The sequence below is a fragment of the Danio rerio genome, chromosome 23, assembly GCF_049306965.1.
Source record: "Danio rerio strain Tuebingen ecotype United States chromosome 23, GRCz12tu, whole genome shotgun sequence".
Lineage (NCBI taxonomy): Eukaryota > Metazoa > Chordata > Actinopteri > Cypriniformes > Danionidae > Danio > Danio rerio.
In genome coordinates, this window is record NC_133198.1 from 48,765,001 (window position 1) to 48,790,000 (window position 25,000).

Consider the following 25,000-nt stretch of genomic DNA (forward strand, 5'->3'; position numbering starts at 1 on the left):
AAAAAAAGAAAAGAAAAAAAAACTAATACTACTAATACTTCCCTTCTTAGACTTTACAGACCTGAAACTTGCTTATAGCACTTATTCATTGTTGCTCTTGGTTGTGTAAATTGCTTCCTTGTCCTCATTTGTAAGTCGCTTTGGATAAAAGCGTCTGCTAAATGACTAAATGTAAATGTAAATGTAATATTAATAATAATAACACTGATAATAATATTAATAATAATAACACTAATAACACTAATAATAATAACAATATATTAATAATTAACAGTAACAATAATAATAACAATAATAATAAAAAGAAGGCAAAAAATAAAGTTAAGGATTTCATTTTCTAAAGTGTCATCTGCCAACCGAGAGCGTTTACAATCAAAGTTATTAAACTTTACGATGCTTTGCTTTAATGGTTGGGTGTTTTGCTTTATATCTTTATGGCAGGCGATATCTTTATGATATTTTACAATCATGTTCAGTCTACAAAAAAAAGCAGCTGTAATGTTCGTTTTAGAATGCAACTCTGGTTTCTTCGCACCTCTTGGCGGGGGTGAGGACGGAGAACCGGCGTCTGAGTCTTGCACAGCGCAGCAGCTGGAGCGAATCCGTCAGAGCATCTCTGAAAGAGGAAAACGACAGAAATAGTGGTTACATATGTGTTAAAATAGACCTATTGTGGCCTTTTTACAAGACGTAAAGTCTCTGATGTCTCAAGAGTGTGAAGTTTTAGCTGAAAATAGCACACAGATAATGTTCTCCAGCTCTCCGGAACTGACCCTTTCAGACTTTGATCCTCACGATGCGTACACACACTGACACTCACACACCATACACTTGGATAGTGATGTTTTGTTGACCGCATGTCGCTTTAAATGCAAATGAGATTGTGCTCTTCTAAGAAGAGGGCGGAGCTACAAACACCATAGTGACAGATGTAAAACAGCAGTGTGTGTGTTGTGAGTGCTGGTCATGTGCGCTTCAGTGTGAGTGTGTGCTTCATGCTTCTGTCAGTCTATGTCGCTCCTGTTGCTGTTCATCTGAAACGCCACATCTATAATCCTCTTAGTCTATGCTGACATTACCTTCAGCAGCTCAAACACTCTAATGGCTAATGGACAGACGGCTGCTTCTCACTCAGGGCTGCTGTTTATGCAAATGAGGAAGAGATGGGACTGGTGGGTGTGGCTTTCCCCCTCTGATGTATGATATACACATATTCACACACACACACACACACACACACACACACACACACTATAACACATGTGTTTGTACTGTGGGGGAAACCGGAGCACCTGGAGGAACACGGGGAGAACATGCAAACTCCACACAGAAACGCCAACTGATCCAGCCGAGACTTCAACCAGTGACCTTCTTGCAGTGAAGCCATTGTGCCACCTCAGTTCCAATAAAAAGGTTTTATACTACATGTTGATAATCTATAAAAACAAAGCGCAATCGACTTCACTGACTCAAACTGTTGATTCAGGATCATGACATCAATTACAGCAGGGGCATGCTTTATGGCACAGCGGTAAAAAAAGGTAATCAGAAGCTTATTAGTTCTCGTCAGTGTGCATGTTTGATTATAGAAACAAGGCATGCAGATGTAAAACACCAAGTTCTCTTGTCCTGCTACAGCCTCTTCAGCCGCTGTCAAGCATCATGTAATCCTGAAGCAGTATTTTCAGACAGTCAGCTAAACAGGAGTCTATATGGAGCAAACGGAGAATACTTTTCCACTGCGTTACACCAAATACAAGCAATAAACACATTCCCGAACACTTCTGTCATTCATACTCTACATCCCACAGAGCAAATGTTTTCTGGCCCAGCTCCAGGCCACACTGGATTAAAGAAACGTGGACCATAACTGGCCCGAATCTCAGCCAACTTATCCCCCTTAACTGGCCCAAAACAGGTTTATTATTGGTACCGATTCTCAGCTATAAGTAACACCACCCTTTAAGCAGAAACCCCAAAAACTGAGCCATAACCCCGCGTAATGTAGGGTTGTGACGATGAGGAAATTTCCCCCCCGGTTAATCAACATGTGACAACATCGGTAATACCAGCCTGATCTCACGAGAAAACATAAGTATTTTACGTTTTGCCAGTTTAGTGGCTAATTCGTACGATTTCAGTCGTACGAAATGATACGATTTTAAAAAGGAGGTGTGGCACCTAACCCCACCCCTAACCCCATTTGTCATTGGGGGATACGCAAATCATACTAAATTGTACGAATTACATCGTACGAATTCATACGAATTAGCCACTAAATGAAAAAGTTACGAATTGCCGTGAGATTGTGTTGGTAATACCGGTGGGGGTGGGGGTGGGGGTTTCTTCTTTTTTTCTGCTTTTAAAAAAGCTTATAAATGCGTTCGTATAGTTTCACTTTCAGTTTTGCAGGAATTGCCAACACGCGCTGCATAAGAGCGCTATACACATACACTGACTGTCAAGATGACAAGTGCTGGACAAACTCCACGGGACCAGTTATGTTTGTTTAGTTATTTGCGTGTTGTTCCTTTTTAAAACACCTTTTATTTGTAAAATCTCTCAAGTTAATATTGGTTAATATTGGTATCTGGTAACATAATCTCCCTCAGAGATATTGGAGTTCAATAAGGTGGTGCGCAGTATGACTATTGACCAACACCTCCCTGTAAATTTACACACTTCATAGACTACAGCTGTGGTGTTTTGTGAATGCATGTTTTAAATGACAGAGCGACGTGCTTCATTTAGTTTTTATTGTAAAATATACACTATAACCCAGTACACAGTAAATGTATTTATACATATTGGCGGCGTATAGCCGCTTAGCTTAAATAGATCAAGCATATTTTTATTAATATTAAAACATATTGATACAAACTAGCCACCCTTCGATTTTTTTTTTAGTTTCCGTATATTTTTTATCAAACGGAAAATGCAATGAATTGTTTATTTTGGTTTTCATTTTATTAGAATTAATATAATTATTAGGCGACACCACTGCTACATAACATTGGCTCTGATTGCGTTTATACAGACATCCTACAGATAGACGTTTTGGCTCAGGCACTTTCATGTCTGTTAATTTCAGTGCTGTATTTTGACAGATTTCGCAAAGGCTTCAGCTATTCTGTTCGCTGGTACCAGCCTCAGTTTTACGACTTGACATGTGTGGCGTCTGTATCAATGTCTGGTTTATTCCGCTGTGCTAACCTCTGAAACAGACACTAAGCCGAAGGAAAATGAATGACTGAAAGAAGTAAATGAATATTAATGTTTAACTCTTTACTCATTTATTACATCAAGTAAATGTGTAAATATTGACTTTAGAAATTATCCTTGACATACCAGGCGCAAGGCGTGGCGCAATAGTCTTTTGATAGTTTCAGCTTGGCGTAAGAGTGGTTTTGAGGTGTTGCGCTACGCTGTTTAAATAGCAAATGCATTAGCGCTCATATGTGCGCCCATAGGCGTTCTGGTCTAAAAAGGAAGGCGTTCTGAGGCGCACTGCTGGCGCGCTGCTATTTTGACAAACTATAATAGATTTTTCAATAGACCAAAACAAACCCGGTCTAAACTCCAGCGCAGAGCACATTAGTTGTGCGCCTTGCTTACACACTGCTTAATGCACTCAAAATTTTTGATCAAACTGCTTATTTACAGTGACCCCACCCACACACACACACACACACACGTGCACACCCACACACACACACATGCGCACACACACGCGAACACACAACAAATGTTTATTTTGGATATAATTAATCATGATTAAACAAAGATTAAGGTCTCTATTTTGATGGTCCATGCACAGAGCGCAAAACGCAGGGCGCAAATGCTTTCAGGGCGTGTCAGGACGCATTTTTGCTAATTTAAGGACAGGAAAATCCACTTTGCGCCGTGGCACATGGTGTAACAGGGTTGAGTTTATTCTCTTAATGAGTTATAGGTGTGTTTTGAGAATAAACCAATCAGAGTCTCATCTCCCATTCCCTTTAAGAGCCAGCTGCATTGCATCATGAGCGCATTTTGACGTAAAGTAAGTTCACTTTCGCTTTTACTCTCGTGGATAGGGAAACCTTTACGCACAGACATCCATTAGCCTAAAAATAATTAATTTCGTTTGTTAAGCGCAAAGATTTGTTTCAAAACTATTTCTAAATTCAGTTCTAATTTCCAGCAAACGAATAAATGAACAATAATGACCAAGTGTGGTCAAAATATTTCCAAATACACCTGCCATGCCCCATATGGTCTAAAACCTGCAGGTGGTCAAATCTAAGCTTGTTTTTAATAAAACAAATATAAATATGGATATAATAAATAATACTGCTAATAATAATAACATTATACAAAAGCAGATTGTTATGGATGAACTGAAAAAGCCTCCCGAGATGAAGAAAGTCAGGCAGTGGTTTTTAAATCTTCATGTAGGCTAGAAATTAATAGTTTTTGTAATATTTTAATAATTTTTATTTATATCCTGTATATATCCTTTTATATATATATATATATATATATATATATATATATATATATATATATATATATATATATATATATATATCATATATTTTTCATATGTAAAGATATTTGCGTATTGCTCTGCATCTTGTTTGTAGTGTGTAAGCCAGGCGCTCTTTGCGCCAGACAATAGACCGACTTTGTTCTGGTCTAAAGATCAGACTATTTACAGTTTCTCAAAATAGCAACGCGCCAAAACACGCCTGCTTTTTTAGACCAGAACGCCTATGGGCACATATGCTATTTAAACAATGTGGCGCATCACCTCAAAATGACCCTTGCGCCGAGCTAAAAGTAGCAAAAGAGTATTTCGCTGCGCCTTGCGCCACATTGCGCCGGGTGTATGATAGAGCCCTATTAGTTTTTAAGATATCTCAGCCTGATCTCACGAGAAAACGTAAGTATTTTACGTTTTGGCAGTTTAGTGGCTAATTCGTATGAATTCGTACGAGTTCAGTCGTAAGAAAATGTACGATTTTAAAAAGGAGGCGTGGCACCTAACCCCACCCCTAAACCCAACCGTCATTGGGGAATACGCAAATTGTACTAAAATGTACGAATTAGATCGTACGAATTTGTACGAATTAGCCACTAAATGAAAAAGTTACAAATTGCCGTGAGATTGCGTTGGATATCTTGCATAACTCAACATGAAGGAATTGTGTGGAAGTCAGCATTGTGGTGTGCATGGAATTTCTTTCAAAAACCACCACTGCTAAATAAAATAAATAGCTCTACATTTCGAAATGCTTTTTTCTACATTCACTGCATGACTCTATTAAAACACAGAGAAACCGATTCAAAATCCAGCCATTCAGTCAAGACAAGAGCAATATTGTGTTAGTAAATAATTGTAAAAGTGTATTTCATTCATTTTCCATCAGCTTAGCCCATTATTCATCATGGGTCGCCACAGCGGAATGAACCACCAACTATTCCATACCAACTACACGCATAAACGTTTCTTTCTCAAAAACACAAACCCATACAAGCATGCTGCTCAGGTATTATTGTAGCCCAGCTTGTGCTGTTTACACTGTTGTCACACTTTAGCCATTAATATGTTTTAAAATACTGAAAACAACACACATGTCAGTGCATGTCCAAACTTCCCCAGAGCCCCAAAACACCCTCAGACCCCTAAGGGTTAAAATGGCTTTAAAACAATTAAAAACTGCTTTTACTCTAGCCAAAATAAAACAAATAAGACTTTCTCCAGAAGAACAAAAATACTGTGAACAATCCCTGAATCTGTTCAACATCATTTGCGAAATATTTGAGTAAGAACAAATATATAGAGGACTTCAACACTATATACACACATACATACACACACATATAAGTATTGTATACACACACACACACACACACACACACACACACACACATACATATATATATATATACATACATTATATATATATATATATATATATATATTCACTAAGGAAGATGAGATGGTCTGATCTGACCAGAGGAAATATGAAGTATCGCTGAACTCACCCGTGTGAGTGTGTGTCCAGTGTGTAGAAGAACATCACACACACACTCTGAGAGACAATCAGGACCACCAGCAGCCTGAAGACCCACTGCACCAGCGCCATCAGTGTGTGTGTGTGTGTGTGTGTATGAGAAAGGTACAAAAGTCACACACCTGTCTGTAGCTCCACACCTCATCTGATATACATCATAAAGTCGTCATGATAATCTGCTGTGACATCAGTGAAGATCAGCAAACCTGAAACCCAAAGCTTGCGGATCAAAATCAGCATTCACAGTCGATTCTTTTGAACGTGTCCCTTATTCTGCTGAGATTCATTTTTTCATTTTATGAGCTAATTTTTCATTATTAATGCGTTGGCGCTGTGGGTAGCTCGCTCACAGCTCACCTCACAGAAAGAAGGTCTCTAGTTCGAGTCCTGGCTGGATCAGTTGGTGTTCCTGTGTGGAGTTTGCATGTTCTCCCTGCGTTCGCGTGGGTTTCCTCCGAGTGCTCTGGTTTCCCCCACAGTCCAAACACATGCAGTACAGGTGAATTGGGTAGGCTAAATTGTTCGTAGTGTATGAGTGTGAATGAGTGTGCATGGGTGTTTCCCAGTGATAGGTTGCAGCTGGAAGGGCATCTGCTGCGTAAAACATGTGCTGGATAAGTTGGCGGTTCATTCCGCTGTGGCGACTGCTGATTAATAAAGGGACGAGGCAGACAAGAAAATGAATGAATGAATGAACACAGGCGACACAGTAGGCAGTGCTGTCGCCTCACAGAAAGAAGGTCGCTGGTTCGAGCCTCGACTTGGTCAGTTGCCATTTCTGTGTGGAGTTTGCATGTTCTCCCTGCGTTCATGTGGGTTTCCTCCGGGTGCTCTGGTTTCCCCCACAGTCCAAACACATGTGGTACAGGTGAATTGGGTAGGCTAAATTGTCCGTAGTGTATGAGTGTGTGTGTGAATGTGTGTGTGGATGTTTCCCAGAGATGGGTTGCGACTGGAAGGGCATCTGCTGCGTAAAAGCTTGCTGGAAAAGTTGGTGGTTCATTCTGCGTTAGCGACCCCGGATTACTAAAGGGACTAAGCTGACAAGAAAATGAATGAACACAACCAGGAGTGAATCTTTCAGTGTTTCTCTTAGGATATAAATATAAAAGATTGAAATATTACAAAACATTATATTCTAGCCTACATAAATACAAAAACAATACTTTCATGCCTTCTTCATCTCGATGGGGCTTTTTAAAATTTATTTATAACAATCTGCTTTTGTATAATGTTATTATTATTAGCAGTATTATTTATTATATGCAGATTAATATTTGTTTTATTAAAAATGCTTAGATTTGCCAGGTTTCAGACCATGTGGGGCACAGCATGTGTTTTAGGATATAACTCAGTTTTCAGAGCACACTTCATTATTATTGTTCATTTATTCATTTGCTGGAAATTAGAACTGAATTTAGAAATAGTTTTGAAACAAATATTTGCGCTTAACAAGCTAAATTAATTATTTATAGGCTAATTGATGTCTGTGTAAAGGTTTCCCTATCCAAGAGAGAAAGTGAAAGTAGATCATGAGATGCCTCATCTCTCGTTCTCGCGCTGCAGATGCTGTTTAACTGTTTTCTCGCTAGTGAAGCGTTCAGTTTTTCCACTTACAAAGTCGTCATGTAAATAGCAAATGCGCTATGGCGTGACTCAACTGAATCTTAAAGGGAATGGGAGATGAGACTCTAATTGTTTTATTCTCAAAACACACCTGTAACTCATTAAGAAAATAAGCTCAACCCTGTTAGACCATGTGCCATGGCGCAAAGCGGATTTTTCCGTCCTTATATTAGCATAAGTGGATTCTGACACACCCTGAATGCATTTGCGCCCTGCGCATGGATCGTCAAAATAGAGCCCACAGTGTCAGAAAGGGTTTTTAACCATGGCTGCACGATATTGGTAAAATTGGACATTGTTTTGATAAGATATTTATTGCTATATTAATATAATTTCACCAGTTGATCTAAATAGCTCTTATTGCAAAGATTTCATTATTTTTTTATTCTGTGCGGTGCATCGGCATAAAATAAAATAACAAGCATATACAAATACAAAAAGTGAAATAAACAGAGCTTTATTTATTTATTAATTTTTTGTGTGTGTGTGTGTGGGGGGGGGGGGGGTTGTAACAGTAATGAAGTACAAAGAAATGTAAAATAACATCATAATTGTTGTTTAAATAATAACAAACAGTAGATTTAGGTTCAGCCTAGAATCCAGAAGGAACAATGCGGTTTTCGGCCAGGCTGTAGTACACTGGGCCAGCGCTAGGGTGCTCAAGGGTTCATGAGCATGCCCAACCAGTCCACATTTGTTTTGTGGACTTGGAGAAGGCATTTGACCGTGTCCCTCTTGGGATTCTGTGGAGGATGCTTTGGGACTATGGGCTCCAGTGTTTCCTCTAGTATTTTTTCCAGCTGCGGCGGCAGGTCAAATCGACCAACTACCTATGGGTTAATTTCAATGACAAATGGAGAAATGTGGTGAGCGCAGTATTACAAGTCGGGATCGCATTTATGTAACGTTAATACGAGCATGTTAATCTCTTTGCTTGCGCATCGATTTCCTCTGCTCGTGCACAAAACTTCTTGCATGCCCTCAAATATAAGCTGCACAAGCGCAGATCTTCTTGTGCGCTCTCAAATAAACACTGCAGAAGTGCGATTTAGCGGGTTTATGTAGTAGTCAGTTTGTCTCCAACATTTATTAGATTTGCTAGGAATATTTCTGAATGTCTCCAATAGACCTGCAGAGCGGCATTAATGTGTCCTGAAGTAAAGTGAAACGGCTATAAACTCCAGCAAGGTAACGTTAAAGTTTTTGTATGCAGAATCACAGACCTTTATCTATAAATAAAGTATATTTATTGACACTCTTCATCTTAACTGAAAGCTTCGTCATGTTTGCTGGCCTCAAGTACCTGTTAGTCAGTCAGCACGTCACCTTAAAGTGTTAAACAAATAACGCACAGCCCTTCTACGGTAATAGAGAAGTTTGCACTGTTATAATTCACTTACCTTTTAAGGCGTTGAGGTGCGATTATTACCCACTATTAAAAACAACAACAATGACTGAATGTTTTGAATTAATAAGAAGCTGTAATGTAGCCGTGGCGGGATGAATTTTGGCGTGGTGCACCGCTATGGAAGAATGAATGTAGCGCAAACCATGCGGTCAGAGGCGCTCTGTTACGGTCTGTCTCGTCCCTGTATGAACAGAGTAGGAGCAATAAGTCCGACTTGTTTCCAGTGCATGTTGGGCTCCAGCAGGGCAGAATTTCAAAGTGCAGCCTTGGGCTGGAGGGGGTCCGGTTCGGGGACCACAAGATTTCATCTCGGTTACTTGCAGATGATGTTGTTCTGTTGGCTTCATCAAACATGGACCTTCAGCATGCACTGGGGCAATTTGCTGCAGAGTGTGACGCGGCTGGGATAAGAATCAGCACCTACAAGTCCGAGGCCATGGTGCTCCACCGGAAAAAAATAGTTTGCCATCTCCAAGATGGAGGAGAGTCCTTACCCCAGGTGGAGGAGTTCAAGTATCCTGGGGTTTTGTTCAGGAGTGAGGGAAGGATGGAGCGTGAGATTGACAGGCAGGTCAGTAAAGTGGCAGCAGTTACGCGGGTCAATGTACCGGTCCGTTGTGGTGAAGAAGGAGCTGAGCTGAAAGGCAAAGCTCTCGATTTACCGGTCAATCTACGATCCTACTCTCACCTATGGTCATGAGCTTTGGATCACGACCGAAATGATAAGAAATGAGTTTCCTTCGCAGGTTGGCAGGGCGCACTCTTATAGATAGGGTGAGGAGCTCTGACAGCCAGGAGGAGCTCTGAGTAGAGCCGCTGCTCCTCCACATCGAGAGGACGCCTGCCTAGGGAGGTGTTCCAGGCATGTCCAACCGGAAGGAGACCTCGGGGAAGACCCAGGACATGCTGGGGGGACTATGTCTCTCGGCTGGCCTGGGAATGCCTCGGGATTCCTCTGAATTTAGCCAGGACACCAGGGTTACACCACTACTCTTTACCAGAAGTGCCATGGGGTTATTAATGAGCACAGAGAGTCAGGAGCTCAGTTTAACGCTCACTGACAGTATAGAGTCCCCTTCGCTATTCTGGGACATTAGACCACAGGTTGAGCGCCCCCTGCTGGCCTCTCTAACACCACTGCCAACAGCAACCTAGTTTACCCATGTGGTCTCCCATCCATATACTGACCAGGTTCAGCCCTGCTTAGCTTCAGTGAGTAACCGGTCTTGGGCTGCAGGGTGATACGGCTCTGGCGAACCGGATCGGGCTCGGACACAAGGTGCACAGGCTCGGGTACGGTCAGGTTTCATTTTTTTGGGCCCGATCTAAGCTCGATTCAGTTCCCAGTGAATGAAACCAACTGCTGATGTACATTTATTATTCTATTCAGAACTGTTCAAAGTTGCTGTACGTCTTCAGTTTCAGAGCGACTTTAATCTGCTCAAACTGAACCAGTGCTTTAAGTGAAGTTTCACAAACTAATTTCGAGAGGAGCATGTGATAGGATTGACTACAGCTGATCCCTAATCACTAACTAGCCAATCGGATCATTCCAAATTTAATATCCGTCATTCATTCCTCATCTTCGTCCCAATCCCCCTCCCCAATCCGTCCCTTCTCCCTCTTCCTCAATTCTAAGTTCGGGCAACACGATGGCTCAGTGGCTGGCACTGTTGCCCCACAGCAAGAGGGTCATTGGTTCAAACACTAGCTGAGCCAGTAGACACTCTGTGCGGAGTTTGCATGTTCTCCCCGTGTTCGCATAGGTTTTCCCCAGGTACAAAAAAAACATGCAACAAAAGTTAAAATCACAAGCACCTACTACGTACAGTTAGCGGTCTATTTTTGGGAAGCTATCGAGAACTACTTGATCTCGTATCCCTCCTAATGCTTTTTGACCAGGCGGGAGCTTTGGGCACATCTATCTCCGAGCTCAGGGTTCTCTCCCGGGACAGCATGCCAAACCTGCTGAAATAGTCAAGCATTATCTAAGTGTGAACTCTTGAAAGTGCATATGAATGAGAGAATAATTACAGTCACAGAGTAAAACACACACACTTCTGTTTCCAATATTTAATTTCAAAAGGCAGCAAATAATTTAAAGCAGTTTGTACAAAGCTGGAGTACAAAATCTCTCAGACTAATGCTCTTTAAAAATATCTGATCTGATTACTCTATAATATCAAGTCAAATCTGATGGAGGGAGGAGTGAAGCGCACGGGACGCCTGGAACGCCATCCATAATTTACAGAGAAACACACACACACACAGACAGACAGACAGACAGGTCAGTTTCAGGGGTCTACGAATGACACCATGATGTAGCGCGTCCCCCGTGTGGTGGGAAGCCCCTCGTGGTAGTGTGTTAATCGGCCCGGGTGCATAAACGACCAGCCCTTCCTTGGGGACTCCACCTTACAGTTGTAGCGGAGAAACCGACAACCTCCACCCTACACACACACACACACACACACACACACACACACACACACACACACACACAAATATTAACAACATACAGAGAAATATACAAAGACAGAGACATACGCACACGCACACACACATGCATGCATACAGACAAACGCGGATGGCAATGCACACAGATGGACACACACAAACACATGCAGACAGACCAACACACACACAACAGACATATACACACACACACACACACAACAAATAGAAACACACACCAAACAAACATATATACATACATGCATAGACGCACACACATATAGAAAAACAGACACACACACACACACACACACACACACACACACACACACACACACAAACAGACACACACAGACACAATATCTGACAGTTGATATCTGACATGATGCATTCTGGGTAAATGTGGTGTGTTTAACAGAACAGAAGTGTGTGTGTGTGTGTGTGTGTGTGGGTGCATCTCACCTCGTAATCGACGCCTTTGCTGTTGAGGGCAATGTTGATGGTGAAGGTGGAGGAGTCGTGATGAGGACGGAGCGACGGCTGCTCGTCAGGACGATAACGAACCACGAAATTCATCACAGCCTGAGCCTGACACACACACACACACACACACACACACACACACACACACACACACACACACACACACACACACACAATATTACATGTATATTTGTGTTTTATTTATTTTGGTGATTTAGAGTCAGTGGAAATGTTGAATATTTAGTGTGAGCTGGGGTTATTCTAGTGGTGGGCCGTTAACTTGCTGTGTTAATGCGAGACTCTTCTCGGGCGGTTAAAAAAATATGGCGGGTAATCTATTCTCAAATCTATTCTCTTGCGTGTCGGTGCATATTGGCATTCATGTAAACAACCGAGATCAAGGAGCAGCATCTGTGAGGCACGTGGGAATGGCTTTTCACAAACATGCATCAATTTGTTTTCACCAGCGTTGTTTCAGTTGCACAGACAGACAACTGTGAACAGAACAAACCTGCGCATTAATGTGAATAACCCCAAACATCTTCATTCTGTCTGGGATAAGCACTCTGAATGAACACACTTGCATTAAGAAAATCTCATCTCAAAGCTTTCACAGGGGCACTTATTTAGCACCGTCTCCCCGTGCCGCCCTGCATCAAGATGCCGCCCTGGGCGATCGTCTATACAGCCCATGCCTAAATCCGCCACTGGTATTGAAACAAGTGAAGTGTGAGTAAATAGTGAGTAAATTTTAATCTTTGAGTAAACGGTCCCTTTAAGGCCTGTGACTGTGTGAATATTTCAATATTTCAGAGTTTAAAACATCGGGCCACAAGAGATGTTTTGTAACTTTAATAAAGATGAAATAATATACAATGAAGACTGTGCAGTGGTGATTGTTTAATATCTGTATTATTTTGTGTTTACTATTAAGTGTGTGTCTCTGACCTTGGGATAGTATCCCGGGTAGAGTTTCTCAGTGACAGGAACGATGTACTCTTTGAGGAACTTCAGCCACTCCTTCTCAAACTGGATCTGATTCATGTGAATGTCCACTGTAGGAACGTTCTCATAACCTCCAGACAACCGTTCATCCTGAGACACAGAGGGAGATTAAGACAGACATTTTAACATGTACATACTTACACACAAACAAATACACGCACACAAATACACACACACAAAATACACACAAACAGACGTACACAATAGACAAACTAGTAATCGCACACATTTAAACACTCATAAACACACACACACTGACCTTGTGTCCTCCTCCAGACCACTGGCCGAATTCCTCCATGGTCTCGACGAGATCATCGCACATTCGTTCAGAGAAGGCAGGAAACCAGTACACATCTGGACACGGCTGAAACACACACACATACACTTCATTTAATTACAGTGATGAATAGAAGTGAAGCCATAAGTAACATCAATATTGACAACATTAGCTGCAACAATAATGGAAACAACAGCCATTAATAATCAATAACATTCACTATAATGCAAATCTCACTCCACTATAACTGATAAGGCAAGAAGGTCGTTAGTTCGAGCCTCAGCTGGACCAGTTGGCATTTCTGTGTGGAGTTTGCATGTTATCCCCGTCAGGGCCGGAGCAAGCTGAACTGCCGCTCTAGGCAAAGGACAGTCACGCCGCCCTCAAACCTAAAGTGAAAACGGGGTAGGGGTCTCTCTATTCTGCCGCCCTAGACGTGGATATAACTGAGGCGCGGGTGGCGAGAGTAGTTTAGGGGACGCCGCTCTCTCTATTCTGCCACCCTAGACACAGATGAGGGCGCGGGTAGTTTCAGGGACGCCGCTCTCTCTATTCTGCCGCCCTAGATGCGGGTATAACTGAGGCGCGGGTGGCGAGAGTAGTTTAGGGGACGCCGCTCTCTCTATTCTGCTGCCCTAGATGCGGATATAACTGAGGGTGCGGGTGGCGAGGGTAGTTTAGGGGACGCCGCTCTCTCTATTCTGCCGCCCTAGATGTGGATATAACTGAGGCGCAGGTGGCGAGGGTAGTTTAGGGGACGCCGCTCTCTCTATTCTGCTGCCCTAGATGCGAATATAACTGAGGCGCGGGTGGTGAGGGTAGTTTAGGGGACGCCACTCTCTCTATTCTGCCGCCCTAGATGTGGATATAACTGAGGCGCGGGTGGCGAGGGTAGTTTAGGGGACGCCGCTCTCTCTATTCTGCTGCCCTAGATGCGAATATAACTGAGGCGCGGGTGGTGAGAGTAGTTTAGGGGACGCCGCTCTCTCTATTCTGCTGCCCTAGATGCGGATATAACTGAGGCGCGGGTGGCGAGGGTAGTTTCGGGGACGCCGCTCTCTCTATTCTGCCACCCTAGACACGGATGAGGGCGGGTAGTTTCGGGGACGCCGCTCTCTCTATTCTACCACCCTACACACATGCATCAGCTCAAGAAGATTGTTATTTCAATTATAGACGTGCACACGAGCGATCGCGAGCTCTCTGGAGAAAGTGAATCCGCTCGCACTTTTAGACGGGATCGTAAAACAAAAACAGGACACGGCAGATTTTGTTCTTCTTGGCTTTGTGACTTTATCAAGATGATGACAAGATTTGTTTGAGCTCGGGTTGACCATGGCTCGTTATTATATGTGTGTATTATTACAGTGCAATGTCTCGACTGTGTATTTAAAAATGGCGCTTCATGCATTTTCATTCTTCTGCTTGTGTATGCGTGAGTGATGTATCTCTGTAAACCAGTAGCCTTCAGCACCTTTTGGTACCTTTTAGAAAGGGTGACCAAAAAGTTGTACGGTATGGTTTGATTTTAAGTACCTTTTTGACAGTGGCTATAAGCGCACTAAACCGAACTGTACCAAACTGCACCACTCAGTGGGAATGGGCCAATAGGTTTCAATGAGTATTTTATACCAACATTTTAGAGAAAATGTCAGACAGGTGGGCCTTTTGATCGGATAAATAAGTGGGCCCTGCAGTGAAAAAGTTTGAGAACCCCTGATCTAGCAGACAACAGAGGAAGAGCATATACAACGGTATGAAACGCTTTATAACATGTGATAAAATCCCAGGTGATGGAATGATGAAATGATGGAGTGATAAATGATGAGGTGTGCTGAGATGTTCAGTCTCACCTGCTCCACAACACTCTCGTCATCTTCAAATATCCTGGAGTAATTCTCATGAATGTACTTCTCTCTCCAGTCCTGACATCACACACACACAAATGAATGAGCGCACACAAACACACATACACATACAAACATAAAAATTCACATATATGCACATAAACATGCACACACACACACACACACACACACACACACACACACACACACAAAATTCACATATAAACAAATAAACAAATGCATGCATAAATGCACACACTGTACACCCACACAAAAACAAAATGCACACACACACACAAACACACAGAAACAAACACACACACAAATCAAATGCACAAACACAGAGAAACAAAATACGCGTGCACAGAAAAAAATTCACACATACATGAAAACAAACACACACACAAACATACAGAAACAAAAGTGCACACACAAACATAGTCTGTACATATACATATATGTGTGTGTGTGTGTGTGGGTTTGATGTCTAATGGTCTCACCACTGGGTTGTCGAATATCTGCCACATGTCTGGATGAAGACGACTGATGTTGTAGTTTGCAGACGAGACCAAGCGACCAAACTCATCTCTATTAGACACAAACATGAAGATGCCCTGCAGGAACACACACACACACACACACACTGAATTTACTCAAGAGTTTAAATATTTGTCTTTTTGTGTTGATTTGGGCACGTCATGGATAAATAAACATTTGCTAAAACACCAGTAGGTGAATTCCTGTTCTTTACAAGTGATTCACTCAAATGATTCATTTAGAACTGCTGATTTATTAAAGAGCAAAGCAAGTGACTGTATTTACCAACCCAAGCTCATTCTGGAAACGTAGCCCCGCGGACGTTTCTGGAGACCGCGATTTACGTGGCCGGAGGTACGCAAGGCCGCACTTAGTTTTTTTCGAGCGAACGCTGCGGGGCGGTGTGGCGCCGCTCCGCCCCTCCTCTTCGCGCTCGCCGGCCGACGGCTCGCCTCCGAGTGGAGGGCTTACCCGATGCAACCAGTTTGTCCGCTTAGCTCACAGCGTTGCGTCGGCAGAGCGGAGGCCCCGAAAGAGGAGGAGGAGCCGGCCGCGGGGACGACGACCTGGATCGAGTCCGGGGAACAGCGGTTCCGGAAATCAGGTAAGACGAAAAACGGAATCTGAAAAATAAGGGCGAGAACGCGGCGGGATCCAAAAACGTGGTCGAAATCGAAGATGAGGGCTTTTGCTTTTTTTTCTGGACGGCTTTTGCGAACCGTTGCTCGGGTTTAGAGAAAGGAGGAGGAGGAGGAGGAAGAGGAGGGCGGCCGAGTCGGCCGATCCGGCGACCTTTCGCGAGAAAGGGGCGCCAGAGATGCGAAAAAGCACGCACAGCGGCCTCTCGCGGATCCGCGAAAACAAAAACCGCTCAAATACGTACCTCCCGGGACGTAAATCGCGGTCCGCAGAAACGTCCGCGGAGCTACGTTTCCACAATGAGCCCGGGTTGGTGTTTACGAATGAACCACTGAATCATTGACTGAAATGATTCATTCAGAAAATGATTCATTCACAAAATAAACAGTGCAATGTTGCTATGAGCTTCGTTTGGACCATTTTCAATGAAAAAAAAAAAGAAAACTTTATTATGTCTGAAATTGAGCTGAAAATTATAATCAAATTATTTGATGACAAAAAAAACGATCAATTAGATGTGCAGTAACTGATGCTTTGCAAAAAAAAAAAAAAAAACCTTTGTTATTTACTCTTTATTTATTTTAATTAAGGAATATGAAGCTTGTTTTTATTTCATCCTGTATTTATATTATTAGTGACTGTAATATCTGGTGAAATAAAAATAAAAAAAAATTGTCCATTGCTTACATGTAGAATATGGTGCTGTAGCTGCAAATTGAGTGGAATGCAATGAAGTTTATTGCTATACATATACAACACAAATGCGCAGCATGGTGGTTAGCACTGTGGCCTCACAGCAAGATCTCTGGTTTGAGTCCCGGCTGGGTCAATTGGTGTTTCTGTGTGGAGTTTGCATGTTCTCCCCGTGTGGGCGTGGGTTTCCTCCGGGTGCTCCGGTTTCCCCCACAGTCCAAACACATGCGCTATAGGGGAACTGATGAACTAAACTGCCCGTAGAGGAGTGTGAATGAGTGTTTCCTAGTACTAGGTTGCAGCTGGAAGGATATCCGCCGTGTAAAACATATGCTGGAATAGTTGGTGGTTCATTCCACTGTGGCGACCCCTGATTAATAAAGGGACCCAGTTAAAAAAAAACGTATGAATGACCTGCTCGCGGACGCTCTTGCAGAAGGACATGTCTGGATCCATTCCCTCCTGCTGGTAGAGAGAAACAGCAGCCAGACGCGAGCGCAGAGTCTCTCCACGGATCAGATACACCTGAGTGATGTAGGGAACGTTCCACAAACCCCTGGAAAACACAGCACAACACACTCACTACACTGATCAACACATACTGTACAGTGAAGCGTTTACATGTATGATCTTACCCAGATTACTTGCAGAACAGGGCTGTAAATCAACTCTGCATTGATTCTTATATTAATTTTTTAAATGCACTGCTATTCTCCTGAATTAAATCTGAGCTTTGTCTAGGCTAAACAGAACAGATGCAGTTTGAATGATTTGATATATTCAACTAATAAATCGACCAAGCCTTTTCCGTTCTGAGAACTACAGTTATTAAAGGGTCACGAAACACCAGAACACATGTGTTGAGCTGTTGACAGTGGTATATGTGTCCCACACTGCTATAAACACTATTAGGACACCTATATTTCACTAAAAAGTGTAAATCGGTTGTTTTTGCGTTATTTCAAGCAAATTCGTACTTCCTGTTTGAAATGAATTGTTGAAGCTGCGTCACGGTCATGACATAATAGCGTGTATTCCAGCGTGTAGACTGGACGTCTGTGCCAGAGTGTGTCTTATTACGTCTTACAGTGTGCTGCATTAATGCATGAGTAAGGCTTGGTTCAAACCAATCAGCGCGCTCTATTGTGCAACTTCATTAATATTCATTACTGTCACAGTGTTTAGACGACAGAGACGCCACGTTGTGTTGGCAAAACAAGCGTGAAGTGTTGCTTTTATAGTTTGCTGCCGTTAAGTTTCGTTTTCATTTTCTCTCTGTGAGAGCTCAGCTGGAGTCACGTGTGGATTAACAGTGTACGCGACGCTCGACAACAATAACTTACGTGTCTAAGGAGGATTATTGTTTACCTGAGAGCTGTTCTCATCTGCAAACGCTGAGATCCGGATTCGCTTGTAGTCTCCTCTTAATAAAGACGCGGCTCTAGTTGCTGGTGATTGTCCTGTCTATACAGATTTGGTAAGTGAGCGACCAGTGCTCTTTATTTATTCAGTTCGTATTTTATTCGTATCAAACAAACAATTGCACCGAGTGTAAACAAATTAGCACTAACAGTTACAACCAAATTATAACCTTGTGTTGGATTTTGTGACCGGAATAACACACGCGGCTTTCTGACGCTACCTGCCGTGTGCAAGTTTCCGGGAAATGCTCAGTTTATTTTTTCTCTCATTCGCCGTGCGGTATCAAACATTGCATGAAAAATACACGCTTAGAGCAGCTCCTCCAATCAAATATCTCGTTTGTCGCGAGGAACATGACTGAATTCCCTGAATGAAAGAGCCAAACTGCAGTTAAAGTCCACCATTTAATAATTTGGCAAATAATTCGACCACAGATGTCCATGTAAACACAGTCACTTTCTCCCCTGTGTGTGTGTGTGTGTGTGTGTGTGTGTGTGTGTGTGTGTTTTGACTCTGAAAGTCAGACACTTTGACTCTGAAAGTCAGAAAATAGACACTCCCACACCAAGCCCCTTTTCTTCCTCCGACCCTCCCCCCTAAACAGAGCTGGACACGCCCACTTTTCTGACTTTTTCCAAAGTAGAGGTGTGAAAACACCCTGCTGAAACGAGGGGGTTTCATGGCCCTTTAACAGCCTGGTCTTTGACATGCATAATTTGCCTTTTCAAGTTTTCAGAAATCAGTGTTTTTAAAGCTAATAAAGACAGCAGAAGTCAGTGATTTACTTTCATCATTGGGCCCGACATGTTTACTGCTCCAAAATATAATAAATGTTTCTTGAAATAAGTGCAGCTTATTTATAAACTAATTTGAAGAGGATCACATGCTTGACGGCCTGCAGCTAGTCCTGCATTATTCAATTTATGATTCACCAATCAGACGATTCCTAAGCCACTATAAATACTGCAAGTTCCATATGACAGCCATTTTCGTTTTGAAGAAACTCCCCTTCCACCCCTACTCCTCCTCCTTTCCTAGATAGGTGGCACTGTTGCCTCACAGCAAGAACGTCACTGGTTCTAGTCCTTAAAAAGCCAGTCAACGTTTCTGTGCAGGGTTTCTCCCTGTGCTCACGTGGGTTCCTTCCACTGTCCACAAACATGCCAACTAAATGAATCGACTAATCCAAATCGGCACCATAGACATCCTCCTTGTTAATAGTTATCTCTTAGGATCTCTATCTGTTCATGAGCTACTACAGCAGGAGAGTCCTCCAGATCTACCTGAGCTCAAACTCTCCTCTCGCCTTGTAAACAGGAGGGAGCCCCGGACTCAAGGATCTTATGAGCTCAGGGACAGCATGCCAAAAAAGCTTTATAATCAATCATCAAGTGTCAACTCTTGAAAATATATTGTGTTCAATGAGGGAAGAAGCTGTTGTTTTTTTACCCAGACATTTAAGAAAGGAACACATTGTAAAGCAGTAATCACAATACCGTGATATTTTTATACAAGGCTATCATTAGGGATGGCTGACGTGAAACTGGTGTTTCGACACAGTGTCCAGATCCTGAAGCGAAAGTGTTTTGGTGGATAAGGAGCCCAACCCCTCCTTTTTGAGTGTACCGAAGCATGATCCGAAAAACCCAGATCACATGACTCAAAAAACTCAGGTCATGTGACTAAAGTGTTCCGAAACACCTGGGGCCTCATGTACGAAGACTTGAGTGGAAATCCTACTAAAACATTGCGTACGCACAAAGCTGTAAATGTGCGTGCACAGAAAAAACTTCAGATGTATGAAACACTGCGTACGCCGAATCTCACGCATTTTCTTTTGTACATCTGAATGAACGTGAAACTGAGCGCACATGCACGAGCGCAAAACCCCTCCCTGCCTCCTCCCCCGTATGAATATGCTAATGACTCTACTTTGGCAAAACCAAGCGAAAAAGCAATGGCAAAAGCAAGCAAGAAGAGAAACTTTGAACAGAATGTGAACTGGAGGTGCTGCTTTCGGAGGTAGACCGGAGGACAACTGTGTTATTTGCAAGTTTGTCCTCCGGAATCAATAACAAAGGAAAAAAAATAGAGTGGGAGAGTTTAGCTGATGCGGTTAACACAGCTGGGTCTGAACATCGCACTGAGTGGATTTAAAAAAGAAATAGTGTGATTTATAGGTTTAAATGTTGTGATGCCATTAATAGTCTGTGTGGCGCAGCTCGTAAAACGCATGTCAACATGTTTTAACATGTTCGAGCATGAACTCGGTCTTCTTTTTCCCCGCTACATATCAGATTTTGCCCACTATTTATCACAAGAAGGCAAGTAGGAATCATTAATAAGTTTGTGCATCATATTTAATTTGCACATTTATTGAATGGAAATGTTTCTGATTCACACATGCAAATTCATCTTCAGATAGTGTCTTTATAGCACTGTGCGTGCAGTAGATAGCTCCGATTACATTGGGAAAACTGGCGACCGCTGCAAAATGCGCTTTAATGTTTGGCTGGTCAACTGTATGGTATGGAAACCTTATATACCTGCTAGATGAACCCGTCTCATACAGCTGCCATTGCAAGGCTCAGACACTTTGTAGAGAGGAATTTAACACAACTGCCTCTAGGAGTCGCCAATGGAAATAAAACAGACGCGCACAAAAAATGTGCGTACGCCAGCCATAAAGCTGGCGTGGAGCTGCGCACATTACCACGTTCATTTCATCGTTAGTAAATACAAACGTGAGCGACTCTGAGCGTGAAACCTGGCGTATGCAGCGTTGATACATGAGGCCCCTGGTCACAAGACTAAACTGACTCGGTCATTTCAGAAGCGTTTCGAGACTTAGCAAATCTGTCTTTGACTGACAGGGTCGGAGAAAAAAACAATGCTTTATGTAGGCTAGTGGACTGCATATTTGCACAGAGGAACTGTGCTGCAAATTTCCAGAGTTTGAATCCTAACTTGTACAAACTCTTCATTATGACTTGATGCATTTTAATAATGTTACTTTTTATAACCAAAACAAGACATATTTATTTACAAAGTGTCCGTTTGTATGTCAAAACAAAACATTTTACAAGAACAGAGCTTTTAATAAACCGTCATCTATAGCTGCGATGTGAACCCATTACCTCTACATGCAAGTCAGGAACTCTCATCGCTCCACTAAATCACTTGAAACCTCAACTCTAGAATGTGGGGTTTAATACCTAAATTTGCTGAACTGTTTCTTTACTAAAGCTATTTCAGAGCAATACATAAAAATGGCCACTAGGTGTCACTGTAGAGATTGGATTTGAAACGTTTCAAAGCTTCGACACATTTGCTTCGACTGTTTCAGTGATTCATGAAGCCTCGCTTTGCCCACCACTAGTTATCACACTGTCAGAATCGTACACCGGCTCATGCCTACTACTCACACTCTCTTGCTCTGGACGATGTCGATGTAGTCCTCTGCGCGCGAGTAGAAACCCTCCGGACTCAAAGCGCCCCAGAAGTTTGACCAGAGTTTCCCGTGTCGGGATAGCATGGGCGCGATCACACTCCTGTCAACATCAGCACAGACACACACTTTCATCAGCAGCACACAATAACATTAGCATTTTCTATTCATCTTTAATTCTATATCTCTTCCTCTTTATTTCTTTACCTCTACATCATTATTGATATCTCTTGAGCTTTTTACAATTTAGATTGTGTCAAAGCAGTTTAATATAGATGAAGTTCTAGTAGGGGTGTAACAGATCACAGTTGATCCGTACGGATCTCAACCCTTGGTCAACCCCACAGATTAATACTTTAATAAATTTGTAACGATCGTCATTCAAATCACATGTATGAAAGCATTTAGGCTTTCCTGTACAATACAAAGATGACGGAAGAAGTTGTGGTGGGTTATGGGGAATGTGCTGGGTTTTTCATGTTATTAAAGGTGTTTTCTGTCACTGCTCATTTAGCCTGCATTAATGCATTCAGTGTAAGCTGCATGATTAATCATTCAAAGATCGGGATCTCAACACCCACGCAACATATATTATAAATGTTGCTGATTTGCATAAATTTATTAATTCTTCTTTATTAAAAAGATTATCAAAAGAGATTCAGACTTCAGTCTACAAACAGTCAAAGAACACAGCAGTACTGGGAGACCAGTTTAAAGTTCAGAAATATCCACTGATGTTTATGGTAAAGATCAATGGCTCTATTTTGACGGTCCATGCGCAGAGCGCAAAACGCAGGGCGCAAACGCTTTCAGGGCGTGTCAGAACGCATTTTTGCTAATTTACGGACGGGAAAATGCACTTTGCGCCAAGGCACATGGTGTAAAAGGGTTGAGTTTATTTTCTTAATGAGTTATAGGTGTGTTTAGAGAATAAACCAATCAGAGTCTCATCTCCCATTCCCTTTAAGAGCCAGCTGCGTCACGCCAAGAGCGCATTCGCTATTTACAGGACGTAAAGTAAGTCTAAGTGGAAAAAATGAGCATTTCACAAGCAAACAGTTAACAGAAAACAGTTAAACAGAGCATCTACTGCGTGAGAATGAGAGATAATGGATCTACTTTCACATTTGCTCTTGGATAGGTAAACCTTTACGCACAGACATCCATTAGCCTATAAATAATAAATTTTGTTTGTTAAGCGCAAAGATTTGTTTCAAAACTATTTCTAAATTCAGTTCTAATTTCCAGCAAACGAATAAATGAACAATAATAATGAAGTGTGCTCAAAAACCTGAGTTATATCCTAAAACACATGCTGCGCCCCATATGGTCTAAAACCTGACAGGTGGACAAATCTAAGCTTGTTTTTAATAAAACAAATATAAATATGCATTTAATAAATAATACTGCTAATAATAATAACATTATACAAAAGCAGATTGTTATGAATGAACTGAAAAAGCCTCCCGAGATGAAGAAGACATAAAAGCAGTGATTTTTCATATTTATGTAGGCTAGAAAATAATATGTTTTGTAATATTTTAATCCTTTATATTTATATCCTATATCTATTCTTATTATATCCTATATATATCCTTAATATTTAGATGTTTTCATATTTAAAGATATTTGCCTATTGCTCTCTTGTGTGTATTAAGCAGTGTGTAAGTGAGGTGCAACTCTGCGCTGGAGTTTAGACCGGGTTTGTTTTGGTTTAATGAAAAATCTATTATAGTTTCTCAAAATAGCAACGCGCCAGCGGTCCGCCTCAGAACACCTCCCTTTTTAGACCAGATCGCCTATGGGCGCACATATGAGCGCTAATGCATTTGCTATTTAAACAGCGTAGCGCAACGCCTCAAAACCACTCTTGCGCCAAGCTGAAACTACCAAAAGACTATTGCACCACGGCTTGCACCACACTGCGCCGGGTATATGATAGGGCCCTAAATCACCATCATATGCATTTAACTTGCAGCTCAAAAATGAAAGTTGTTGGCAGCCATTACATTATTTAACTAGTAGGTGGCAACAAGCAGCCATCAAAAATATGCCACTGAATAATTCTTCAACGATGATCATCAAGCAATGAAACATGAAGATTTATGAGTGAATAACTAAATCGTTAATTGAAGATGAGACTAAAATAAATGTGGGTTGTACAAATGATGTTAGAATTAGCAACAGTATTAGCAACAGTAGCAGGAACAGTGAGTTTTCCACAGCACTGAACATATTACAGTTTATTATTATTCAGCTGATCATTTCTTCACTTTATTTTTAATAAAATTACAGCTTCTCAGTTCAGTTTGTTAAAACCAAGTTTCCCGCAGTGCTGTTTCTGTAATAAATGGAAAGTGAATGACATCCCTGTCTTTTTGGCTGATCCGAAAAATGATTCAATCCGTGACAAAAAAAACATAATATGTTAAATACAATTAAACAAATAAATAAATATATTAATTAATTAAAATGTTAACCATGATAGTTCCCTAGGAAATCTAGGAAAGGTCTCCTCCAAATTCATTAATTTTCTTGTCGTCTTAGTCCGTTTATTAATCTGGGCTCGCCACAGCGGAATGAACCGCCAACTTATCCAGCACGTTTTACGCATCGGATGCCCTTCGAGCCGCAACCCATCTCTGGGAAACATCCACACACACTCATTCACACTCATACACTATGGACAATTTAGCCTACCCAACGGCACTAGCTACTGCGCCACTGCATCGCATTTTCCCCCAAATTATGAGGTCTAATTGATATTTACAATTTAATATACAAATATCAGTGATGAAATTAATTAATAAAAAGTAAAAAACAAATAAATAAATACCTAAAATGTATTCAGATATTGGTTTCTCTCCCAAGATTTTTTTCCTACATTGTTTTCCACAATGCAATTTTCACTGCGCTATGATAATGTAACTACTATCATGTGCTATAATATTTGGTCTTGTGTTAATGCATAAATTGCTTATTACATTAAGTCATGATGCACACTCATGAAAATATTAAAATTAAAAGACTTATTTTTTACCTTTTATTTCACATTGATCACCATTAGAAATGTAAGTGTTTTGACTCAAAGGCTTTCAAATA

The 25,000-nt window shown here is 41.7% G+C and overlaps 2 protein-coding genes across 6 annotated transcripts in view; both read right to left on the reverse strand.

Moving 5' to 3' along the window:
• st8sia7.2 (ST8 alpha-N-acetyl-neuraminide alpha-2,8-sialyltransferase 7.2) overlaps window positions 1–11,058 on the reverse strand; it is a 20,087-nt gene extending 9,029 nt beyond the window's left edge. Inside the window, exons 1-2 of one of the 4 annotated variants that reach the window (XM_073939466.1) lie at window positions 10,923–11,058; window positions 536–616 (exon numbers count right to left, since the gene is read on the reverse strand). Coding sequence is in view for 3 of the 4 variants with exons in the window: in XM_073939464.1 (XP_073795565.1) it covers window positions 536–616; window positions 6,031–6,204 (255 nt within the window). In the remaining variant the exon portion in view is untranslated. Of the gene's footprint in view, window positions 1–535; window positions 617–6,030; window positions 6,312–10,922 lie in introns of those variants that run through there. The other 3 variants (XM_073939464.1, XM_021473741.3, XM_073939465.1) reach the window with 3 other exon arrangements.
• A 93-nt stretch (window positions 11,059–11,151) lies between these two features.
• Window positions 11,152–25,000, reverse strand: part of plod3 (procollagen-lysine, 2-oxoglutarate 5-dioxygenase 3) — a 35,327-nt gene continuing 21,478 nt past the window's right edge. For both annotated transcript variants that reach the window (XM_005162427.6, NM_001044343.2), the window contains exons 12-19: window positions 21,876–22,001; window positions 17,443–17,584; window positions 15,660–15,773; window positions 15,166–15,237; window positions 13,295–13,399; window positions 12,979–13,125; window positions 12,010–12,135; window positions 11,152–11,543 (exon numbers count right to left, since the gene is read on the reverse strand). In XM_005162427.6, the coding sequence (XP_005162484.2) occupies window positions 11,388–11,543; window positions 12,010–12,135; window positions 12,979–13,125; window positions 13,295–13,399; window positions 15,166–15,237; window positions 15,660–15,773; window positions 17,443–17,584; window positions 21,876–22,001 (988 nt within the window). In that variant the 3' untranslated portion in view covers window positions 11,152–11,387. The remainder of the gene's footprint in view (window positions 11,544–12,009; window positions 12,136–12,978; window positions 13,126–13,294; window positions 13,400–15,165; window positions 15,238–15,659; window positions 15,774–17,442; window positions 17,585–21,875; window positions 22,002–25,000) is intronic.